The 19054-nt window shown below is 44.0% G+C and overlaps 1 protein-coding gene across 6 annotated transcripts in view; it reads left to right on the forward strand.

Annotated features, from left to right (window-relative positions):
- The window catches only part of LOC108099028 (serine/threonine-protein kinase mig-15), a 31554-nt gene extending 16277 nt beyond the window's left edge, over positions 1–15277 (forward strand). Inside the window, exons 3-18 of one of the 6 annotated variants that reach the window (XM_017202277.2) lie at positions 2753–3197; positions 3292–3534; positions 3603–4114; positions 4373–4546; positions 5042–5062; positions 5999–6312; positions 6875–7019; positions 8073–9029; positions 10703–10867; positions 12700–13308; positions 13367–13522; positions 13589–13756; positions 13818–13967; positions 14033–14167; positions 14231–14305; positions 14363–15277. In XM_017202277.2, the coding sequence (XP_017057766.2) occupies positions 2753–3197; positions 3292–3534; positions 3603–4114; positions 4373–4546; positions 5042–5062; positions 5999–6312; positions 6875–7019; positions 8073–9029; positions 10703–10867; positions 12700–13308; positions 13367–13522; positions 13589–13756; positions 13818–13967; positions 14033–14167; positions 14231–14305; positions 14363–14536 (4443 nt within the window). In that variant the 3' untranslated portion in view covers positions 14537–15277. Of the gene's footprint in view, positions 1–2752; positions 3198–3291; positions 3535–3602; positions 4115–4372; positions 4547–5041; positions 5063–5938; positions 6313–6856; positions 7020–8072; positions 10658–10702; positions 10868–12699; positions 13309–13366; positions 13523–13588; positions 13757–13817; positions 13968–14032; positions 14168–14230; positions 14306–14362 lie in introns of those variants that run through there. The other 5 variants (XM_043207847.1, XM_043207848.1, XM_043207849.1 and 2 more) reach the window with 5 other exon arrangements.
- The last annotated feature ends 3777 nt before the right edge of the window (positions 15278–19054 follow it).

The following is a 19054-nucleotide window of genomic DNA, read 5'->3' on the forward strand; positions in this document are numbered from 1 at the left end:
CGAATCGGAATCGGACAGCTGCACCAGTCGACTGGGCTTCATTCCATTGTTGACTTTACCTTTAAAACATTTTCACATTTTGATTATATTACAAATTCAGCGATTTTTCTTTTTGTCTGTCGGCCGGGCTCTTTATATGGCAAAGCAAAAGGCTTGTCGTCGTCGGTTGCTTTGTTTATTTGTCTGTGCGGATTGTTTAGCTCTATTTGCTTTTGGGCTTTTAAGAAGAATCGGAGGGGGAGGGAGGAGGAGGGAAAATGCCGAGCGAGAGTTAGACTTCACTGAGTGATTCACAAATATTTTTCTTTGTATTAATTGCGGCAATCAGCTTTCGTCTTCGATTACTGGGATGTGTTGCTCCGGAGGGAATTCGAACTAACTCAAAATCGAAGAAGACAACTTCCGGCTAAGAGTTCAACACCTGGAAGAAATCAGCCTGGCCAATCGATTCCACTATGCGCAATTTCGTTCTTTTCCCCAAGTCAGGCTCCATTAGTGCATGTCATTAATTTGCATAAAATCCGCACAGTTGGCACAGTTAGAATCCGATGATGATGCGATGATGGCCAAGACAATCTGCAGCTCCTCCCTCCTCCGCTCGAGTTGAACATTTTTTAATAACATTTTGATAGGATCTGGCCATGGTGTAACGCCTCGTCTAACTAATCAATAAGCGGAAAGAAAATTGCAGGTTTTGCAGGATGAGTTGTGGAATACTCTATGAATATGCAGTAATAACGTTGCTTTAAAAGCTTATTTTCAAAATCATATTTTAAATTTAAAAATCTGTATTTACTTTGAACTGATAAGAGGTATATTTCAAACCTCAAATTACCAAGATCACGGCTCAGTTTGGAATACAGCCATCAAACTGAGTCAAACATATTGCAGATATCGATCACCGAAAGGATAGAGTTTGCAAAGTGCTTTCCCCTGCTGCTTGCAAACCAGAAACCCACACAGAACCACAATCTCCCTCTTAAAGAGGACAACTCGTAGAGGAGCCGACGGGCAACTTTTCATGGCATCATCGTCATCGGATGACTATCGTCACTTAAACTGTTATCATCTCCCGGTTAGCATTTTGATTTATGGATGGGGCTGCGGCTGCTGCCGTCCGATGGATGCTCCTGCTCACTCAATTAAAACTGTATTAAATGTAAAATGACTTTAAAAGCGGCTTAGGCGACACGACAGCCGCAACGGAGATGCTGAAGCACTTTTTAACCCGGGAACTGGGAACTGGGAACCGGTTGGTCAGGACAACTCAATCTTGGTCGGAAGAGGGGGTGGGGTGGGGTGAGGAATAAAAAACAATTTGCGGGTTTGATTAAAGTGGCAGGCTAATTGAAACTAGTTGGGCTGGGCCGAACACCAGCTCTAAACGCCAAAGATGCAACGTGACTGGAAACTTTGGGCAAGTAATTGGAGCTCTGGCAGCGCTCGTCAAGAAGTTTGCATTGGGCAAGAGGGCTGCCACAAATTAGAGCCAAGAACTCTTAATTAAAAACGTTTTATTTCAGGAGAAATGGGGAACTCTAAAAGAGAAGAGAAGTTCACAATCTAAAATGTAAACTGTTCAATCCAAACTAAGCCAATGTTTATCTGGCAGTATTTCACTCAAAATGTTTATTGTCCATACTCTTAGTTCTAAGAATATCTTTATCGAGCAGTACTTTTTGCTCCGAAACAAAACAGTTCCCTAATAAGATGTCACACATCGACAAGTTTTCCTCAGTGAGACCTTTTACTACGAGTATATAGTAAGTCCCTTTTAAGTCAGCCCCTTTCAGGCCTTGAATTAGTCACCTTCGTGGCGCTCTTGAATAGATATTTGCGGCATGTTTACCTTAACTACTTGACACTCTGATTGAGCAGACACATTACCCCACTCGAGGTTGATGCTCCTCTCCAGACAGAGTTCTCTGCCCTCCTACTACTTGGTACTCCCCAACTCGTTGCGTTCTATTGTTTGATTCCATTGGAGTCGATGCCGATGCCGATGATGCTTTTGCTGTTGCTGTTGCGGCTGCTTTTGTTTACTTAATCACTTTTTATGCGTCGCAGTTTGTTGATGCCAGGCGGGGGCAGAGCAGGCGGGCCCGCAGACTCTATAAAATATATAGAATATACGCCGCTGCACTAGCCAACGCCTTCATGGTCGTCGTTAGCGTCATCGTCATCGTCTTGTTTCCGTCGAGAGCATAATGGAAAAGGGGGGCTGGAGTGCATCCCACAAACACAGCCACAGAGCCGTAATGAACCGAGCTCTGGAATGGCCAACCCCGGCCTGACCTCGATCACTGCCAATGCTCAAGTCCAAATCGGTTAGGCTCCTCGTCTAAAGGCCACCCTTTTGAACTCATAGATACGATTTTCGCATCTCTTTTCATACCCTTTTAGTGGGTAATATAATCTCCATAACTTTGTAATACTTTTATAAAATACTTAAAGTCTGCTTTCGCCTCAACAAAACTAAAAATGTCTCACCCAGATAATTCGTTTTAAAAAGTGGAAGATAAGAACATAAGTACATTCGTCACTTGGATTCCTTCATTCTGTACGATTAACTATATTAATAAATGTTTTTAAAGACGAATATGGAATAACAACGAAAATAACATTCTTTAAATGATTTAATCAAGAGGAAATATAGAGAAAAAGAATATAAACACATTCAATACTTATTAAAACATTGTTGGGAAACCTTAGTAGAGTTTACTCACCGATTATTCCCCCTTTCGCTCTGCAGGGCCGCCACACGAAGACTGGTCAACTGGCTGCCATAAAGGTGATGGACGTCACCGAGGACGAGGAGGAGGAGATCAAGCTGGAGATCAACGTGCTGAAGAAGTACTCGAATCACCGCAACATCGCCACCTACTACGGGGCGTTCATCAAGAAGTCGCCGCCGGGGAAGGACGACCAGCTCTGGCTGGTGATGGAGTACTGCGGCGCCGGCTCGGTGACGGACCTGGTCAAGTCGACGAAGGGCCAGAGCCTCAAGGAGGAGTGGATCGCCTACATCTGCCGCGAGATCCTGCGGGGCCTGAGCTACCTGCACTCGAACAAGGTCATCCACCGCGACATCAAGGGCCAGAACGTCCTCCTCACGGATAACGCTGAAGTCAAATTGGTGGACTTTGGTGTCTCCGCCCAGCTGGATCGCACGATAGGCCGGCGCAACACATTCATCGGTGAGTCATCGATCGATCGCTCGATCCTACCTGCCAAACTGGCTTTCCTTGTTTCTCATGCTCCGTCTCCTGTTGCTCCTCCTCCTCCGCACAGGTACTCCCTACTGGATGGCCCCCGAGGTCATTGCCTGCGACGAGAATCCCGACGCCACGTACGACAATCGCTCCGATCTGTGGTCGCTGGGCATCACCGCCCTCGAGATGGCTGAGTCACAGCCCCCGCTCTGCGATCTCCATCCCATGCGCGCCCTCTTCCTCATTCCGCGCAACTCGCCGCCGCGGCTCAAATCGAAGAAGTGGTCCAAGAAGTTCCACGGCTTCATTGACACGGTGCTAGGTGAGTCATCCACCTGTGCTTCACTCATCTTACTCATCTGTATTAATGTCGCTATTAAATATAAATAGTCAAGGACTACCACCAGCGGCCTTACACCGAGAACCTGCTGAAGCACGCGTTCATCAAGGACCAGCCCACAGATCGCCAGGTGCGCATCCAGCTGAAGGACCACATCGACCGCTGCAAGAAGCGCAAGCAGGAGAAGGAGCGCGAGGACTACCGCTACTCGGGCTCCGACAACGACGACGACGAGCCGCAGCTGGCCGGGGAGCACAGCTCCATTGTCCAGGCCCCTGGCGGCGACACTCTCCGCCGCAACTTCCAGCAGATCCAGGAGGGCCGCCTGGCCGCCGAGCAGCAGCAGCAGCAGCACCACCTGATGGCCCAGGCGCAGGCCCAGGCGGCCGCCGCCCACGCCGCCGCCCAGGCGCAGGCCCAGCTCCAGCAGCAGCAGCAGCAGGCCGCGGCGGCGGCGGCGGCGGCCCACGCGGCGCAGCAGGCCCAGCATGCCCAGCAGGCCGCCCAGCAGCAGGCGCAGGCCCAGCAGCCGCAGGCCAACCGGCAGCCCAAACCGCCATCGGTAGGATACTTAGTTATAAATATCTGTAAATCAATTATAGGTAGAGAGCATTTGTATCTGAAAAGTCCATCTCCTCCAGTTATTATCTTTTTCTGCAAAGCTATAATCCGAAGAAGTTTTTCTTAATATTAATCTACTACCTAATCTAATTTATCCACCTAATTATGCTTTTATCATGAGAACGACTTATATGTTGCTGTATTTACAAGCATTTTATTATCCCCATTATTAATCCAATGCTCTCCCTCTTTCCTACAGCGCCAGCAGGTTGAGGAGCCGGGTCCGCCGGCACGCCCTCCGCAGCGACTGATCGTGGTGCCGGATCCGCCGCACGCCAATCGGCCATTGCCTCCGACCCCCAAGTGCGGGGAGCCGGCGGGCCAGACGCCGCAGCAGCAGCAGCGCAACTCGCAGAATAACTTCAAGCCATCGGTGCGTATCGGGCGGAGATTAGCAGCGAGAGGGCAGGGCTGATAGGGCGAATCGGGGAATCCGATCTCATGGGAGGTCTCTGGAGCAATGACTTCCAGTCGGTGGATTGAGTTGCTCGCACCGCCTTGTGGTGGTGCTATTTTATGCCAGTAATTTGTAGTCCCCGTTCTCGAAGTAGTTAGAATTTATACTTGCCCACTGTAAAAGTCGATTCCATGCCATATCGTATATCTTATCCTAATTTATATCTCTTTTATTTTCATGTTTTGTGCGCCTACATAACCAATAAACAATACTATATATATATACCGTATACCAATATGCATTGATAACCCGTATGTATGCGTAATATCGAATTATGATTTGACTCATGTGTACATCATCCCGTTGCGCCGTTAAACCAACCAACGTATGATTTTCGAACACAACACACACTCGATCTATAAAACACAACAATCATGATTACAACAACAACAACAACAACAACAACAATAGTTACCACCAAGGAGACCTGAGGTATGTCCTACGATTTTGATTTCGAAGCCTGTCGCATCTTTTCCGTTTCGTTTGCTGCTTGAGTTCCATTTTAAAGTTTGCATACACTAAAACACAGAGTGCGTTTCCGAACAGAGGATTCAATTAATACAAGAAGATCTGATTTAGTAGATCTGTTTACCCCTCAAATGTTCTGCAACGCACTCCACATCGATTGCTCTCCATTTGTGTAGCCCCTAAGAATCCCCCTTTTGGACCTTTGTCGAAATTACTGAAACGGAGGTACACACAACCCGCTCGTAACTCTCGAACCCCGAAACCAAGCAACACCTTTTGCACGTGCCACCTTCGAACTAAGCTTCCAAAGCCCGAAGATCCGTAACTTCGTAACCCAACCGATTGACTAACCGCCTAAGTAGATTGATACCCACCATAGAGCTTAGAGTTTCCCGTGTGATTGATGCGTTTCTAACGACGTTTCGAGCAGGGTAAGGTGCCTGAATTCCAAATGGCACTGTACACCCTGCTCTCGTAGATAAAGACTAACCACCGAGCTGCTTCCTAACTCTTCTAACACTTCCTGTGCAATAATGCTCTGCTGGATTGAGAGACATGTGACACTACGTATACGTATTTCTGGCCTGGCGTGTTTGAGATCGTGTTTGTTTTATCTATAAGAATCTATAAGAATCGGAGGAACACCATCTAATGCTCTCTTACTTCTCGTTCCCATTCCTCCTCGAAACCGAAACTGAAACTGAAACCGAAACCTGAAAACCGTGGTATCTGTGCAATTCAACACACACCAAAAACACACACCCAACACACACCAAAACTACACACACACACACAAATCCTCCCGCCCCGAAAAAACGAAAACTGTATTGTAAACTGTAGGATCATTTGGATGTGTTAGCAGCACAATTAAGTGAACTGGGCGTGGTCTTCTCCCAACAGCCACAGCCCCAAACAGCCGCCGGTGGCCAGGGATCCCAGCAGCAGGCGCAGCCGGAGGCGCCGCCGCGCAACAACCGCCAGTCGAGCGGTCTCTCCTCCTCCGGCGGATCGGCGTCCGGCGGCATAGCCGGATCCGGATCGGGCTCGTCGAAGCCGGCGGCCGCTCTGCCGCAGCAGGCGAACAACCACCTGGGACAGCCGGTGAACCCGCTCGACCCCTTGGACAGCAGCGACTCCGACAGCGAGCCCGACGAGCCCAACGACCGCGCCAGGAACGACGGAACCCTCCTGGCCAGCGATCCGCCCAAGCCGCTGTAAGTACTAGTCCTAGAAGAGGGGGCGTGGCAGAGTGCAGCAAAATTCCACAAATCGAAGATGCATCGAAGCTCACAAAACGAACATTAATGACAGGGACCGCAATCAGAATATAAATCATTTTTAAGATGCTATTTAAATCATTCTAAGATTGGTAATCCCTGAAAAGGGTAATCAGATGGTAAATAATTTTTGAGATGCTATTTGAAGCATTTTAAGATTGGCAGTTCCTGTAAAGGATCTTCCATGATATAATATATATGATATTATGTTATGCAATATCCTTTATTTTTGATTGCTGTTATGCGGTCCCTGATCGTAAGGAACACATCATCTCTCTCTCTCGCTGAATACTAACCCGACTTCACTACATTCTTGTCTCTCACTTATTTAAACACTCCATTAATTACCCAACCAACCACCCACCCACCACCCACAACACCGAATCCCACTCCCATTTCATTTGCATTGTCGACAACAATTGCCGCCCCTTTTCGTTTTGGATTTGTTTGGTTTTGGCTTTTTGGTTTCCGTTATGTTCAGACCCGAATTCTCGTATAGGCCTGGCTTGGGACCCGTTTCGGAGGACGCCAACACGACCACGCCCCTGAGCAGCCATGGCAGCGGAGGGCCGCCCAACCGGCCACTGCCTCCGACGCCGGACGACGACGACCAGGCAGGAGATCGCACCCTGATCATGAAGCGCGTAAGTAGCACCCACCTCCGATCCCACCTCCGCATCCTTGCGTTCGAGTACGAATCTTTTGAGTAGATTAGCTCTTAGTCTCCGATGAGATGCATTTAGAAGCATTAGATCCACTAGCGAGTCAGGGAAGAGCCAGCCGGAGGAGTCGGTGGCCATTGTACAAACTGTAAACTAGCTTCCAGGGTTAAAGGCCTGCCAACTACAACTACCAACTGAACCTGAAATTGATTAATCAACCCAAAGATCAAAGATCAAACTAAATCGAACGCAGAGTAATGTAGACTAAGTTCAACCTGGTTGTGGGCCTCCAAATTGATCGAGTTAAGATTAGCCTAAATATTATTTTACTTTCCTACTAAATTTACTTGATTTATATTAATCTTGATTTGATACATATATATTTTTTATAGTAACTTAATGGCGTAAACAGTGTGAAATCTTTTTCGTGAATTTTTCTTTCCTTGTACAAATTACTTTTCAAAATTTTCGTTACCGACTTTTGTATTTACCGACTCGTATTTTGATTGAGCCATGTGTGATGTTGCATCTATACTATATACTCGTATAAGCATAAATGCACTGGTGCATAGAATGTTGACACGATTGAGAATTGTACATACATGACTATATGCACACCTGCACACACATATATCCCATATAAATATCTTTCGATGGGCTACTGCTCCATATTCCTGGCGTTCTTTTGCTGGAATCAGTCACCTGGTATCACCTCGTATTGATTTAAGCAGGAGCGTAGGTGTATGTGAGTTGGATGCCTCGTGAAAAACGGCAACCTGCTGGAGCGAAGAGCAGAATTCATGAAAAACTTTCCATGCTGTGGTGGGTGGGGCGATCCAAGCTCTCTTTAATCGATATTTAGAAGCCTCTAAGTATTCAAAAGCAAACAAAAGCAAACTTAACACCATTCTTCTCTTGCTGCGTACTCACCACAACAACAACAACAACTACCCAACAACTTCCCCGAATCTGAATCTGAATCTGAATCTGAATCTGAAATCGAAACCGAAACCCAACCGAATCAATCCCCAATAGAAACTAGAGCAGAACATAAACCGCCTGCAAAAGTCGGCCTCGACCTCGCAGGCCAACGTGACTCCTTCGCGCCGCGTCGACGAATCCAACCTGCTGAAGGACTGGGACTTCGATCGCTTCTTCCCCAGGAACGGAAACGGGAACGGGAGCGGGAGCGGGAACGGTCCGCGGGGCAGTGGCAGGGGAAGCCCCACCACGACGGCCAGTCTGAGCAGGAGCTCCCAGCTGAGCACCTTGAAGGTGGAGACGAAGCTGCAGCGGGCCAGTGTGGCGGAGGCCATCGCGAGACCCGTTCCCCGTGGCTATCAGCCGCTGAAGGGCGAGCCGAGTGCCAGCCAAAGTATTGCCAAAGAACAGGGATCCTCCAAATCCGCATCTGCCTCTGCATCGGGATCGAGATCTGGATCTGGATCGGGAAGCAGTAGCTCCAACTCAACGGCGCACAAGCGCCAGGATTCGGACTCCCGCCTGCCGACGAACTTCGAGCGAGCCTTCCGCCGCGAGAACTCGGACTTCTTCCCGCTGACCAAGCGGCACTCGGCGGTGCTGAGCGGCGGATCGGTGGCCATCTCCCCGGCGTTCGCCGGCCAGGTGCAGAGAGCGAGTGCCGTGTACCAGAGGAACAGCATTTACAACAGCAGCATCGCCAGCAAAGGCAAGGAATCAGGAGCAGGAGCACCTGCAGCCTCAGCTGGAACCACTGCCAAGCCAGGAGGAGCGGCTGCTGCCCAGTCCACCACCACCACCAACACCACTGCCGCCCCGAAAGGAGCTGCTCCGAAGGCTTCCAAGTCCCTGGCCAACTTCAACTTCCTGCGACCGCGTCGCGAAAAGACTGAATCCGTCATTGTGCTGCAGAATGCGGCGGTCCGCGCCCAGAGGCAGCAGCAACTGCAACTGCAACAGCAGCAGCAGCAGCAACAGCAGCAGCAGCAACAGCAACTGCAGCAGCAGCAGGTAAACGTTCTCAGCTCGCACAAAACAAAAGCAAGCAAGTCAACAACAGAGAGGCAAACATTATTCGAGAAGCGCTGCGAACATAACTCACCAACAAAAAAAGAAAAAACATTGCAAAATATTTACCCCATTAAATTGTGTTTTGTCTTGGCGCCAGAAACGTAAACCAACCCGAACTACCAAAAAAGAGGGCTGAAATTTACCATTTGGCTCGCTGCTTCCATACTCACCACACACACATCCACACACACACACACGCACTCCAAACTAATAGCTAATAGCTCGTAAATAAATTAAAACAACACACACCCATTGTTGCTAATCGAAAACCAGCTGGAATTGTCGAATCATCTGAGGGGGAAACCTAATCAATGTGCATTTATCCTTTCACTGCTTGAGCATGTTTGGTTTTATTGGTTCTTATCCTCAGTTACTATTGCATTCTCATTTGATTTGTGTATGATATTTTCTCTAATCAATCAGAGCCCACGCCATTTAGGACCTAAGCTAACCGCAACCGTAGTTAAGACTCTAATGCGCTAAGAACTCGATTAACAAATGCAAATAACCGGTAGAAGGTCGAGAATCGGTAATCTAATCTCGAAAATAACCCCGAAAAAGAGGCAAAAGTACCGAATGCTAATGAGATCGAGTTAATACCCGTAGTGCAGGTTGAAGCCTTCCTAAACTTCCTGTTTTATAATCGTCAATAATGCGGTGTCGATAAACTTTTTGATTGGATTCTGGTATTTGAGGCAGCCCAGAGATCGTTTAAAAGCAGTAAAACCAACTCCAAATCAGTTAAATTAGTTGTACAAGTAAAGGTTATAGCTATTTGAGATATATTTCCTTCTCGAAATAATCACCTTTTCATTCAGTTTGAATAATGAGAGTGTAAATTGATCTAGAAACCTATTTCTCACATCTTAAAAAGCTACTACAACATCCTGCTGCCTCATGTAATCTAAACTCTGTAAATTAGAATGCTCTGTATCATCTGTAACCTCTACTGCTTTCGCTCAAAATTGTTTTAAAGCTTTCCTCCGTTCAAGACAAACTCGAAATCAATTAAGAAAGTTTGCCGGCTGGGTAAATGGAGGCAAATGGAGAGTTAATCGAGAAACATAATTAATGCGCCGCCCCCCCACCTGAGTGATTGTTTTTGCAACTTGAGCCACGTTCTGCCTGCTGCGCTGAAATTGAAATGTTGCTAATTTAGTTTAAGTGTTTAAGTTAAGCTTTAAAACAATTTTGAGGAGCGCAGAGCGCAGAGGATGCCCCATGCCTGAATGTGATAGTCTGTAAGCTCTGTAAACCAGGATACACACACACCCAGCACCCACTCTCCACCTTTTTACCTACACCCTTATCTCTTATCTATTATCCATTTGCGAGGCTTACTATATTAGTGGAGGGTCATCGTTTGGGCAGCCTCAAGTGTCTCATTGGCATTCATTTATTTGTGCTGCTGCTCTTGAATCTTGAATCTCGAAACTAGAATCTCGAATCTTGCGTACGTTCGTGACTCATTCGCTGTTACTTCTGTTCCTCCAACTTTCCCCGACATTCTATAACCCCATGATACCCGTCTCTCTAATGTTTGTGTCCCGGAACCACTTATGTATATACTTATTCGATATGCTAACTCTGAACTCCGATATGTTTCCACACAGAACCGAGGAGGCGGCGGCGGAGGAGGCGGCGGGAGCAGCGGCGGAGGCGCCGATGGCACCGGACTGGGAACTCCGGGGACGAGGACCAGCAGTGTCCTGCCGGACCTGCTCAGCCAGGCGTCGCCGGCAACGCCACCACGCCATGATAAATCATCCAGTGAGGAGGTGAGTAACTCGCCCAATAAATACGGATACTCCACTTCGTCCGTCCTCTTGTGTTTTTCGTTTAATCGATTTTTCATTGTGTTTTCGTTCGTAACCCTTGTGTCCACGTTGAGTTTATTTATTGTGATAATACTATATATTCGGTCGTATCGCCCTGTCTCTCCTTCAGGCCGATTCATTCGCATTATCTTTGTTAGGATTCATGGCTGAAAAACTTGCAGTTCTTCCGGTTTGACAACAGAATCATAAAAATAAATCATTACCAGTCATTAATTTTACAATTCCACCTCGAGGTATATTTATCATAGAGTTCATTCGAACACTTCAATACAGTGGTTCATAATTTACTAACCTGAAGACAATTTTTCCATTTCTAAAAACAAGTTTAAACAGACAGTTAAATAGTAAAATGATAAAGATGCTTAGTTCTAATTTTTTTGATTTAGTTTTTATTTTTGAATTTTGTTAAACTTAATTATTTATTTTGCCATTTTGAGCCCTAACCCCAAACACATATGTGACTAATCCTTAAGGTATAAACATTTTCTTTGACGTGGAGCAAAGTTCATTATGAAGAGTGTAGAACAATGAATTGGTCGACAAAATTTGAGAATACAAAGTAATTTGCATGCCCGTATGAAGCTATCACCAAGTGCATGACTTCGTAAAATGATTTACCACATCAACAAAAGTACAGAACCGAAAAGTTTAAACCAATTTCTTCTTCTTAATTGTGCTTTGTCTTTCCGCAACGTTTGAGCTGATGGCCACTACGATATATTCTAACCAATTACAAATTACCAATCAAAAACAAACAAACAAAAGTTACAATAGTAAGTATGAACGAATGGTACCCGACAAAACACCGACAAAATGCTCTTTATTTTGTATAATTTGCTCTCTTATAAATCGAAAAATCCCGACAACTTCCAAAACAAGAAAATATTTTTGTGTATAGTTTTATTTTTCTCCACCTTATGATTTCTCATCACATTTCACAATGTGCCATATAAATGTTGTATGTGTATAGCTTTTTTCCTTCAAAGGATATGGAAATCTAGAAGATAATTTTCACACATTCTCTGTATTCCTTTTGCCCAGCACTAGGAATGCCTTTCAGTTTCTCTCTGTACATAAAATATATAAAACATCAGATTAAGACTTTATATTTTTGATTTGTGGAACTTTCCCGAAATTCCGCCTTTAAAAGCAGACGAGTCTCCTGTCACTAACACTTCAACAATGGGTCTAAAAATCACTTACATACTATACACAGAACATACACTGGAAAAACCTTTAAAAATATTATCGATACACATACAAATCATATTAATTATTTTTCAAATTGGCCTCTGGGGAAAGACTAAATCACATATCGGCTTTTATATTTGTTTTTGTTTATCTTAACACACTTTCACATACTTTCACCACTGTTAACTTTGTAAGAGTTTTGGCTATATTCTCACTTGTAAAGCATACTGCACTTTATATACCCAAACACACACAAAACACCTCTGTAATGCTCTCTACCCAAGTAAACCCGAACACACACCCGAACCCCGCATGTGTAACATATAATTTATTTATTTTAAGTTGACATCTCAAGACTAATTTAAATTTTTCTTGCACTTTTTCTATTTTTCTTTTCTTTCTAAAAAATAAAACCATGAAAACCCCGAATAAAACCCAATGTAAACTCGAAATGTGTCGATAAAAAACAATATGAAAACAAAACCACAATAAACAATAATAAACCACCTATACCGATAAAATAAACGCAAAACTCAAACAATCGAAATAATCGAACGAATCGCGAATTATCGATTAACCAGTATCAAGCGGCCATCAGCTCATCCGTGCATTCCACGCCATCGAAATCGTTTATCGCCAGCGGCGGAAGCGGCGGCGGCGGAGGCGGACTCGGTTTGGGGGGCGGTACCGTTGTGGGCGGGGTGGTTATCAGCAGCAACCACTCGCCGCAGTCGACGATATCGCTCGCCTCCTCGTCCTCGAACTCGCGCCAGAATTCGCCGAAGAATTCGATCAGCAAGACGCGCTCCTCCAGCAGTATTACTAATCTCTTGCACAAATCTGCTTCTTCCTCCTCTGCGAACCTGCACCACCTGACGCCCTGCTCGTCGACGTCCTCGGCCTCGATCTCCAACCCGCTGCCCCCGCACGCGTACGCCCTGCAACAGAAGCAGCGCAGCTTCCTGACCTTCGGCTTCGGGGCCGGCGGCTCTGGTCCCTCGCGCCGGGAGTCGCACGTGAACGTCAACGTGACGCCCACCTCCCACGAGGCGGCCAACGACACGCCCGAGATCCGTAAGTATAAGAAGCGCTTCAACTCGGAGATCCTCTGCGCGGCGCTCTGGGGCGTCAACCTGCTCATCGGCACGGAGAACGGCCTGATGCTACTGGACCGATCTGGCCAGGGCAAGGTGAGTGGTTGCTCGTAAAGAAAGGGATTCCCTCTAACCCTTCCGCTTCCCTCCACAGGTCTACCAGCTCATCTCGCGACGCCGCTTCCAGCAAATGGAGGTGCTAGAGGGTCAGAACATATTGGTCACCATATCCGGCAAGAAGAACCGCGTGCGCGTCTACTACTTGTCCTGGCTCAAGTCCAAGATCTTACGCACCGATGGGCTCTCCGATGTGAGTTCTAGCATTTACTCAGTTCCCCTTCAAATTCTAATTCTAATTTTAAATATCCCCCTTTAGCAAGTGGAGCGTCGGAACGGTTGGATTAACGTGGGTGATCTACAAGGTGCTGTACATTTTAAGATTGTCAAATACGAGAGGATTAAGTTCCTAGTGATTGCATTAAAAGACTCTATTGAAATTTATGCATGGGCTCCCAAACCATATCACAAATTTATGGCATTTAAGGTGTGTACCTATAATATGATATAACACAGAAACTTTTAAATACTTTCAATACATTTTGTAGAATTTTGGTGAACTGGAACATCGCCCGCTTTTGGTCGATCTCACCATTGAGGATCAGTCCAGACTGAAGGTGATCTATGGCTCCGCCGAGGGATTCCATGCGGTTGATCTGGATTCAGCTGAAGTATACGACATATTTCTTCCCAAGCATGTAAGTAACAATAGTTGATGTTATTGCAATTGATTAGTTAATTATTAACCGTGTAATTTCCGCAGACTCAGGGTGCAATCATTCCGCATTGTATTGTGGCGCTTCCGAACTCAAATGGGATGCAACTGCTGCTGTGCTACGACAACGAGGGCGTCTACGTGAACACTGTGGGCCGCGTTTCCAAGAACATTGTGCTGCAGGCAAGTTGTTGCCCCTCGCCTGCTTTGTATGCAGTGTTTTAATGCACTTTTCCTTCCTTTTAGTGGGGCGAGATGCCCACCTCGGTGGCCTACATTGGCACAGGACAAATCATGGGCTGGGGCAATAAAGCAATAGAGGTGAGTGAATTGGGTATATTAATTTGGATTGCAATAACTGATTTTCCCATTTAACAGATACGTTCCGTTGAGAGCGGCCATTTGGATGGTGTGTTCATGCACAAAAAGGCGCAGCGCTTGAAATTCCTTTGCGAGCGCAACGACAAAGTATTCTTCAGCAGTGCCAAAGGTGCTTCATCGTGTCAAATCTACTTTATGACGCTCAACAAGCCGGGCATGGCCAATTGGTAATCCGATTCGAAGATCCTCGATCGACGCCCCAGCGATCGATTTGCTCAACCGGCAATGAAAGCAAAACAACAACAACCCATAAACATTTTCTTCTTATTTTACCACACAAGCAAAACGAAAAAGAAAGTATCTAAAGCGAACACATAAAAGATAATTAGCTGATTTAAGTGATGAAGAGTGCATAACGATTAAGTGAGATATCCTAAACCGACACACAACACACCACAACAACAACAACAACAGCAACAACAACAAGAACACTGAAGAACACACCAACAAACAAGAAAAACCCATGATCATGAAATTGTGCTTATGAAATTCACCACGACAACGTTTCAATTAGTAAATGTGCTAAGGAGAACTCGATCAACGCGAGCCTATATATATATAAATAATCTACTTAATATTTAGAGACGAACATTTCAAGCTCACTCGTCGAGGTTTTTTGTCAGATCTGGTCAGAAAACAGAAAGCAGCCGCAATTAAGCAATTCGTATCCTCCATCCTTTCGATGTATGTATATTGACGTTACATAACCGAACACCAGCACCGATTTGGATTCGGATTCAGATTCAGATTCATTTGAAATGTCGGTTCACGATTGTGTTTGATTTCGCTTACAAGTTAAACTTAAGTTGAAAACCAGCAGCGCAGCAACGCCACAAAAATGTATCGAATTTTCTACACAAAGCAGAAGAACGTCGTATCTATATACGATAAATATATATAGAAGAAGATATATGCAGTTAGTTTTTGTTCTTGATATTATCAAATAGAATTTATTTGTGCGTTTCCGATGATTAAATGTTAGTGGAGAGAGCGGTGGAGTTTATACATAAATTATTGTCTGCGCGCTCATTTTATGGAAATGGAAACGAAACTGAAAATGAAAATGATAATGGAAATGAAAATGGAAATCGAAGCGAAAGCGAAGCAAACAAAACCCACATAAAACGCCATTGTAAAAACTAAGTGATAAACAAGTAAATAATTGATTAATGTAAAATAAAGCCGAAAGCAACACAAATCCAGCAATCCAGCAACCAGCAAGCTTGCAACAATTGAGGATATCCAATGGAAATGGAAATGGAAATATGGAGACGCACCAACCGTTTGCGAGGAGAGCTACCTTGATAACGAAATCGGAGGGAATTACAAACGAGAACCTAGTTAAGCTGCATTTTTTACTGAACTTTTATACAGAGCCAAGAGAATGATGATGAAACAAAGTGGATGAACGAATCGAGGAGGGAAATTAAACCAAAATTCTATAAATCGTAGCATGTTAAAATTGATAACCATTTAACGACCATCTCCGCTTGTTGTACTGTGTGCATTTCCTTTGTGTTTAACTAGCTTCAATATTAAAGAGGTCACGTTGCAATATCTCTATGTCGACTGCATATAGAGCCCTTCGGAACCCTTCGACACCCTTTCGAAATTCTTCGAAAACCCCAATGGAACACTAACTCTGCCTTACTTTGTGTTGTTTGCGTGATTTCGCCCCCCAATCCAATCCTCCTCTTCCACACACACCACATCCACACCCTCCACAAGAAAAGTCTCATTAAGGAGTATATTTAAAATATTGTTTGTTTTTGTGTTATAAAATGATTGTACGCCCCCGTATTTAATAATGTTCATCGAAGCAAAACGGAAAAGAAAAGTGCACTAAAATGCACATCTAAAAAACAAAAAAGAATAAAAGAACTAGTAATAAATGCTTACTTTATTTCTAAAATAAAACAAGTAAAAAGATACAGAAATGAATGTAAATCTAATTATTATATATATATAATCTCAAAATTAAAAAAAAATACAAAAAAAATAAATGATTTGGGTTCTTTCACTGGATTAAGGATTGCTTTGCGAAAACGATAATCGGGAGTAGGGAGAGATGTTACAAAATAAATTACATCATTTAATTCTTATCTTATTTGGTCAGCAAAGTAAAATTTAATTAATTGCTTTAGAGATAATTTTCTTGTAAGTTGCGACTTTTACTATAATAAATGGCCAAATTTAATGCGAAATTAGCTAAGTTGGCTGCAGTGTAGCTAACAGCAAGCCCGATAGTCTCCCAGCTGTTCCGGTTCAGTCCGTTAACTAACGGGTGGCTCCCCCGGATTACCGGTTTAACCGTTTGGGAAAACGTTGTCCGATGTAAAGTCTCTGTTAACCAAGTTGAAAAAGCGCCTCTAGCGGACGTGTTTGACTAACATTCACAGACAATAACCGATGGTGGGGTGATTGACTAAGGGCATTTTTAGCCATAAGAATCGCATAAGGGTTAAACAATTCAGTCTATTTCGGTTTCTTTCGCTCTCACTAGGAAAACACAACCTTTCACTCGCACTCACTGTGCTCAATAATGGACCGATGGATCCGTCGAGCAACCTTATACTTACTCCACCGTGGTTTCTCTGAGAGACTCCCAGTCAAACTTTTTCGGCCGAGTCGCGAGCACTCTCTGTGTTGCCATCTTGTAGAAAGACGCAAATCGGGAAGGTTGTGTTGTTGCAAAAAATAAATATCAAATTCGGGCGCAAATAATCAACAAAAAGTGCCGGGAATATTAAAGTTTCTCAAAATCGGTTGAGTTTCTTAGTTTTACGGACGCGTCGGTGGAAAATTGCGGACGATTTGACTTTGCGGGTCGCGAATGTTTTAGAAAGGATTTGTGTATACCGAAAAGGCTAAACAACAAGCTTTTAAAAAGGTAAATACCAGAGAAGAGGGTTAAATAGAGTTTTTAAAAACCTAAATGTGCCGGAAAAAAGAACAAAGTGCCAATCGCAAAAAGACGCCGACTATACGTATACGGAGTCTTTGTGTATGTGTGAAAAAATCCTGGACAACGCCACTCCTTTTGCGCAAAGAAATTTAATAAAAAAAAACAGGAAGCTGTACATAGAGAGTAAAACGAAGCTGCGCCGGAGTTGAAAACACTAAAAAAAACCTAATTAACAAGGGTGGAGTGGGAGTACCATAAACACTGACAGATAGTAAATATTTTGAACAAAATCGGATTAAACTAAGCCAATTTTAGTGCAAATACAACCGTAAAAAAGAAATTGCATTTGGAGTAGCGGCATTTTTAAGGGTGTGTAAGTGAGTTCGAGTCCTGCCGTCCTTCTCGCACTCTTTGCGCAGAAGCAACTCAACCCCCGAAAAACAATTACAATTTGCAGAAATGCAAAAACATAAAAGTATGGAAATACTTTTGGCCAACAGCTGGCCATGTTTTAAACACCTGGCGAAAAAGACACCTTAAACAGTTAAACGGTTCTCCTTTTTATGGCTTTTAATAACTGGTTTTCGCAGAGCCTTTCTGCGACTGTGCGAGCGAGTACGAGTTATGCCCCAACCAAAGAACCGTTGATCGCAAAATGCAACTGCGATCCGGAGCAAGAGTGAGAGAGGTAGCGATGGGGCAAAAAATCCAAAACAAAACAAAAGCAAATGACTCTTGATTTTCTTTTGTTGCCTTAGGTTCTGTTTGAATGTGTGTGTGTGGGGGTCTCTGATAATTTTGCTATCGTTGTTTTTGCATTATTTATCGCATTTCTTCGTTTTGCAATTCTCGCCGTGGCCGCCATTTATGCAAATATGCAAAATCACAATTCTATTTGCACTATTTCCTCAATAAAAAATCGCTGGCGAGGCCAAGAATATTAAATTGTTGTTAATTTCAGTTCTTTGTGGGTACAATTTCACCCTCTTTTGTACGTCGCGTGCTCCGCGCTTCGTTTTCTTATTTGTTTATTTTTAGTTGCGGAATTTCTGGTTACAAAGCGTATTTAATTTCAACGACTCTTCTCTGTTTTGCTCCTTGTTCTTCTTCGTTTTCACTTCTCTTCTTCTGTTTCCGAAACAGTTGCACTCCATGTAATTTCCACACAGAAAAAAGTTGGACAAGGTCCCCTCAGAATTTAAGGATTGAAATTTAAGAATTATGTTTCTCATTTAAAAAGCAATGCTTTTTAATTTCGCTTTTAATTTTATTTTAAAGTTTATTTATCTCTTTAATCTGTTGACTCCAGAAATGCATATACATATAAGAATTATTTCCTGTGCACTGGGGAGAAACGAAAACAAGAAAAAGGGACCGCCTTTGTTTTATGAGTTATACAGATGTTTATTTTTAGTTGCAACACTTAAATGTTTCAATTTGTATTTCCACAAAATCCATCTACAATTTGTCGGCGACTTAAAAAGTCATAAAATATGTCCAGCGTTTTCTTTCGACCATAAAACTTTCGCCTACGCTCGCGCAATTTGCATAAACTTAATTAGTCAAATGCAGGCACAAAAAGTTATTCAACAAATTATTCTTAATTAAAGAAACAGCCAAAGTCGTAGAGCATTTGACAGATTGAACATTCAAATGCGTTAATTTTCATGCAAATCTGGATATTATGCTAATCGCCTTGAATGACCAAAATCTTAGTCTGCGCTTTAAATTTATAGTTTCTAATTTTTTGCATTTATGAAAAACTTTTCCAGCTAATAAAATGT

Source organism: Drosophila ficusphila, unplaced genomic scaffold (assembly GCF_018152265.1).
Source record: "Drosophila ficusphila isolate 14025-0441.05 unplaced genomic scaffold, ASM1815226v1 contig_288, whole genome shotgun sequence".
Taxonomy (NCBI): Eukaryota; Metazoa; Arthropoda; class Insecta; order Diptera; family Drosophilidae; genus Drosophila; species Drosophila ficusphila.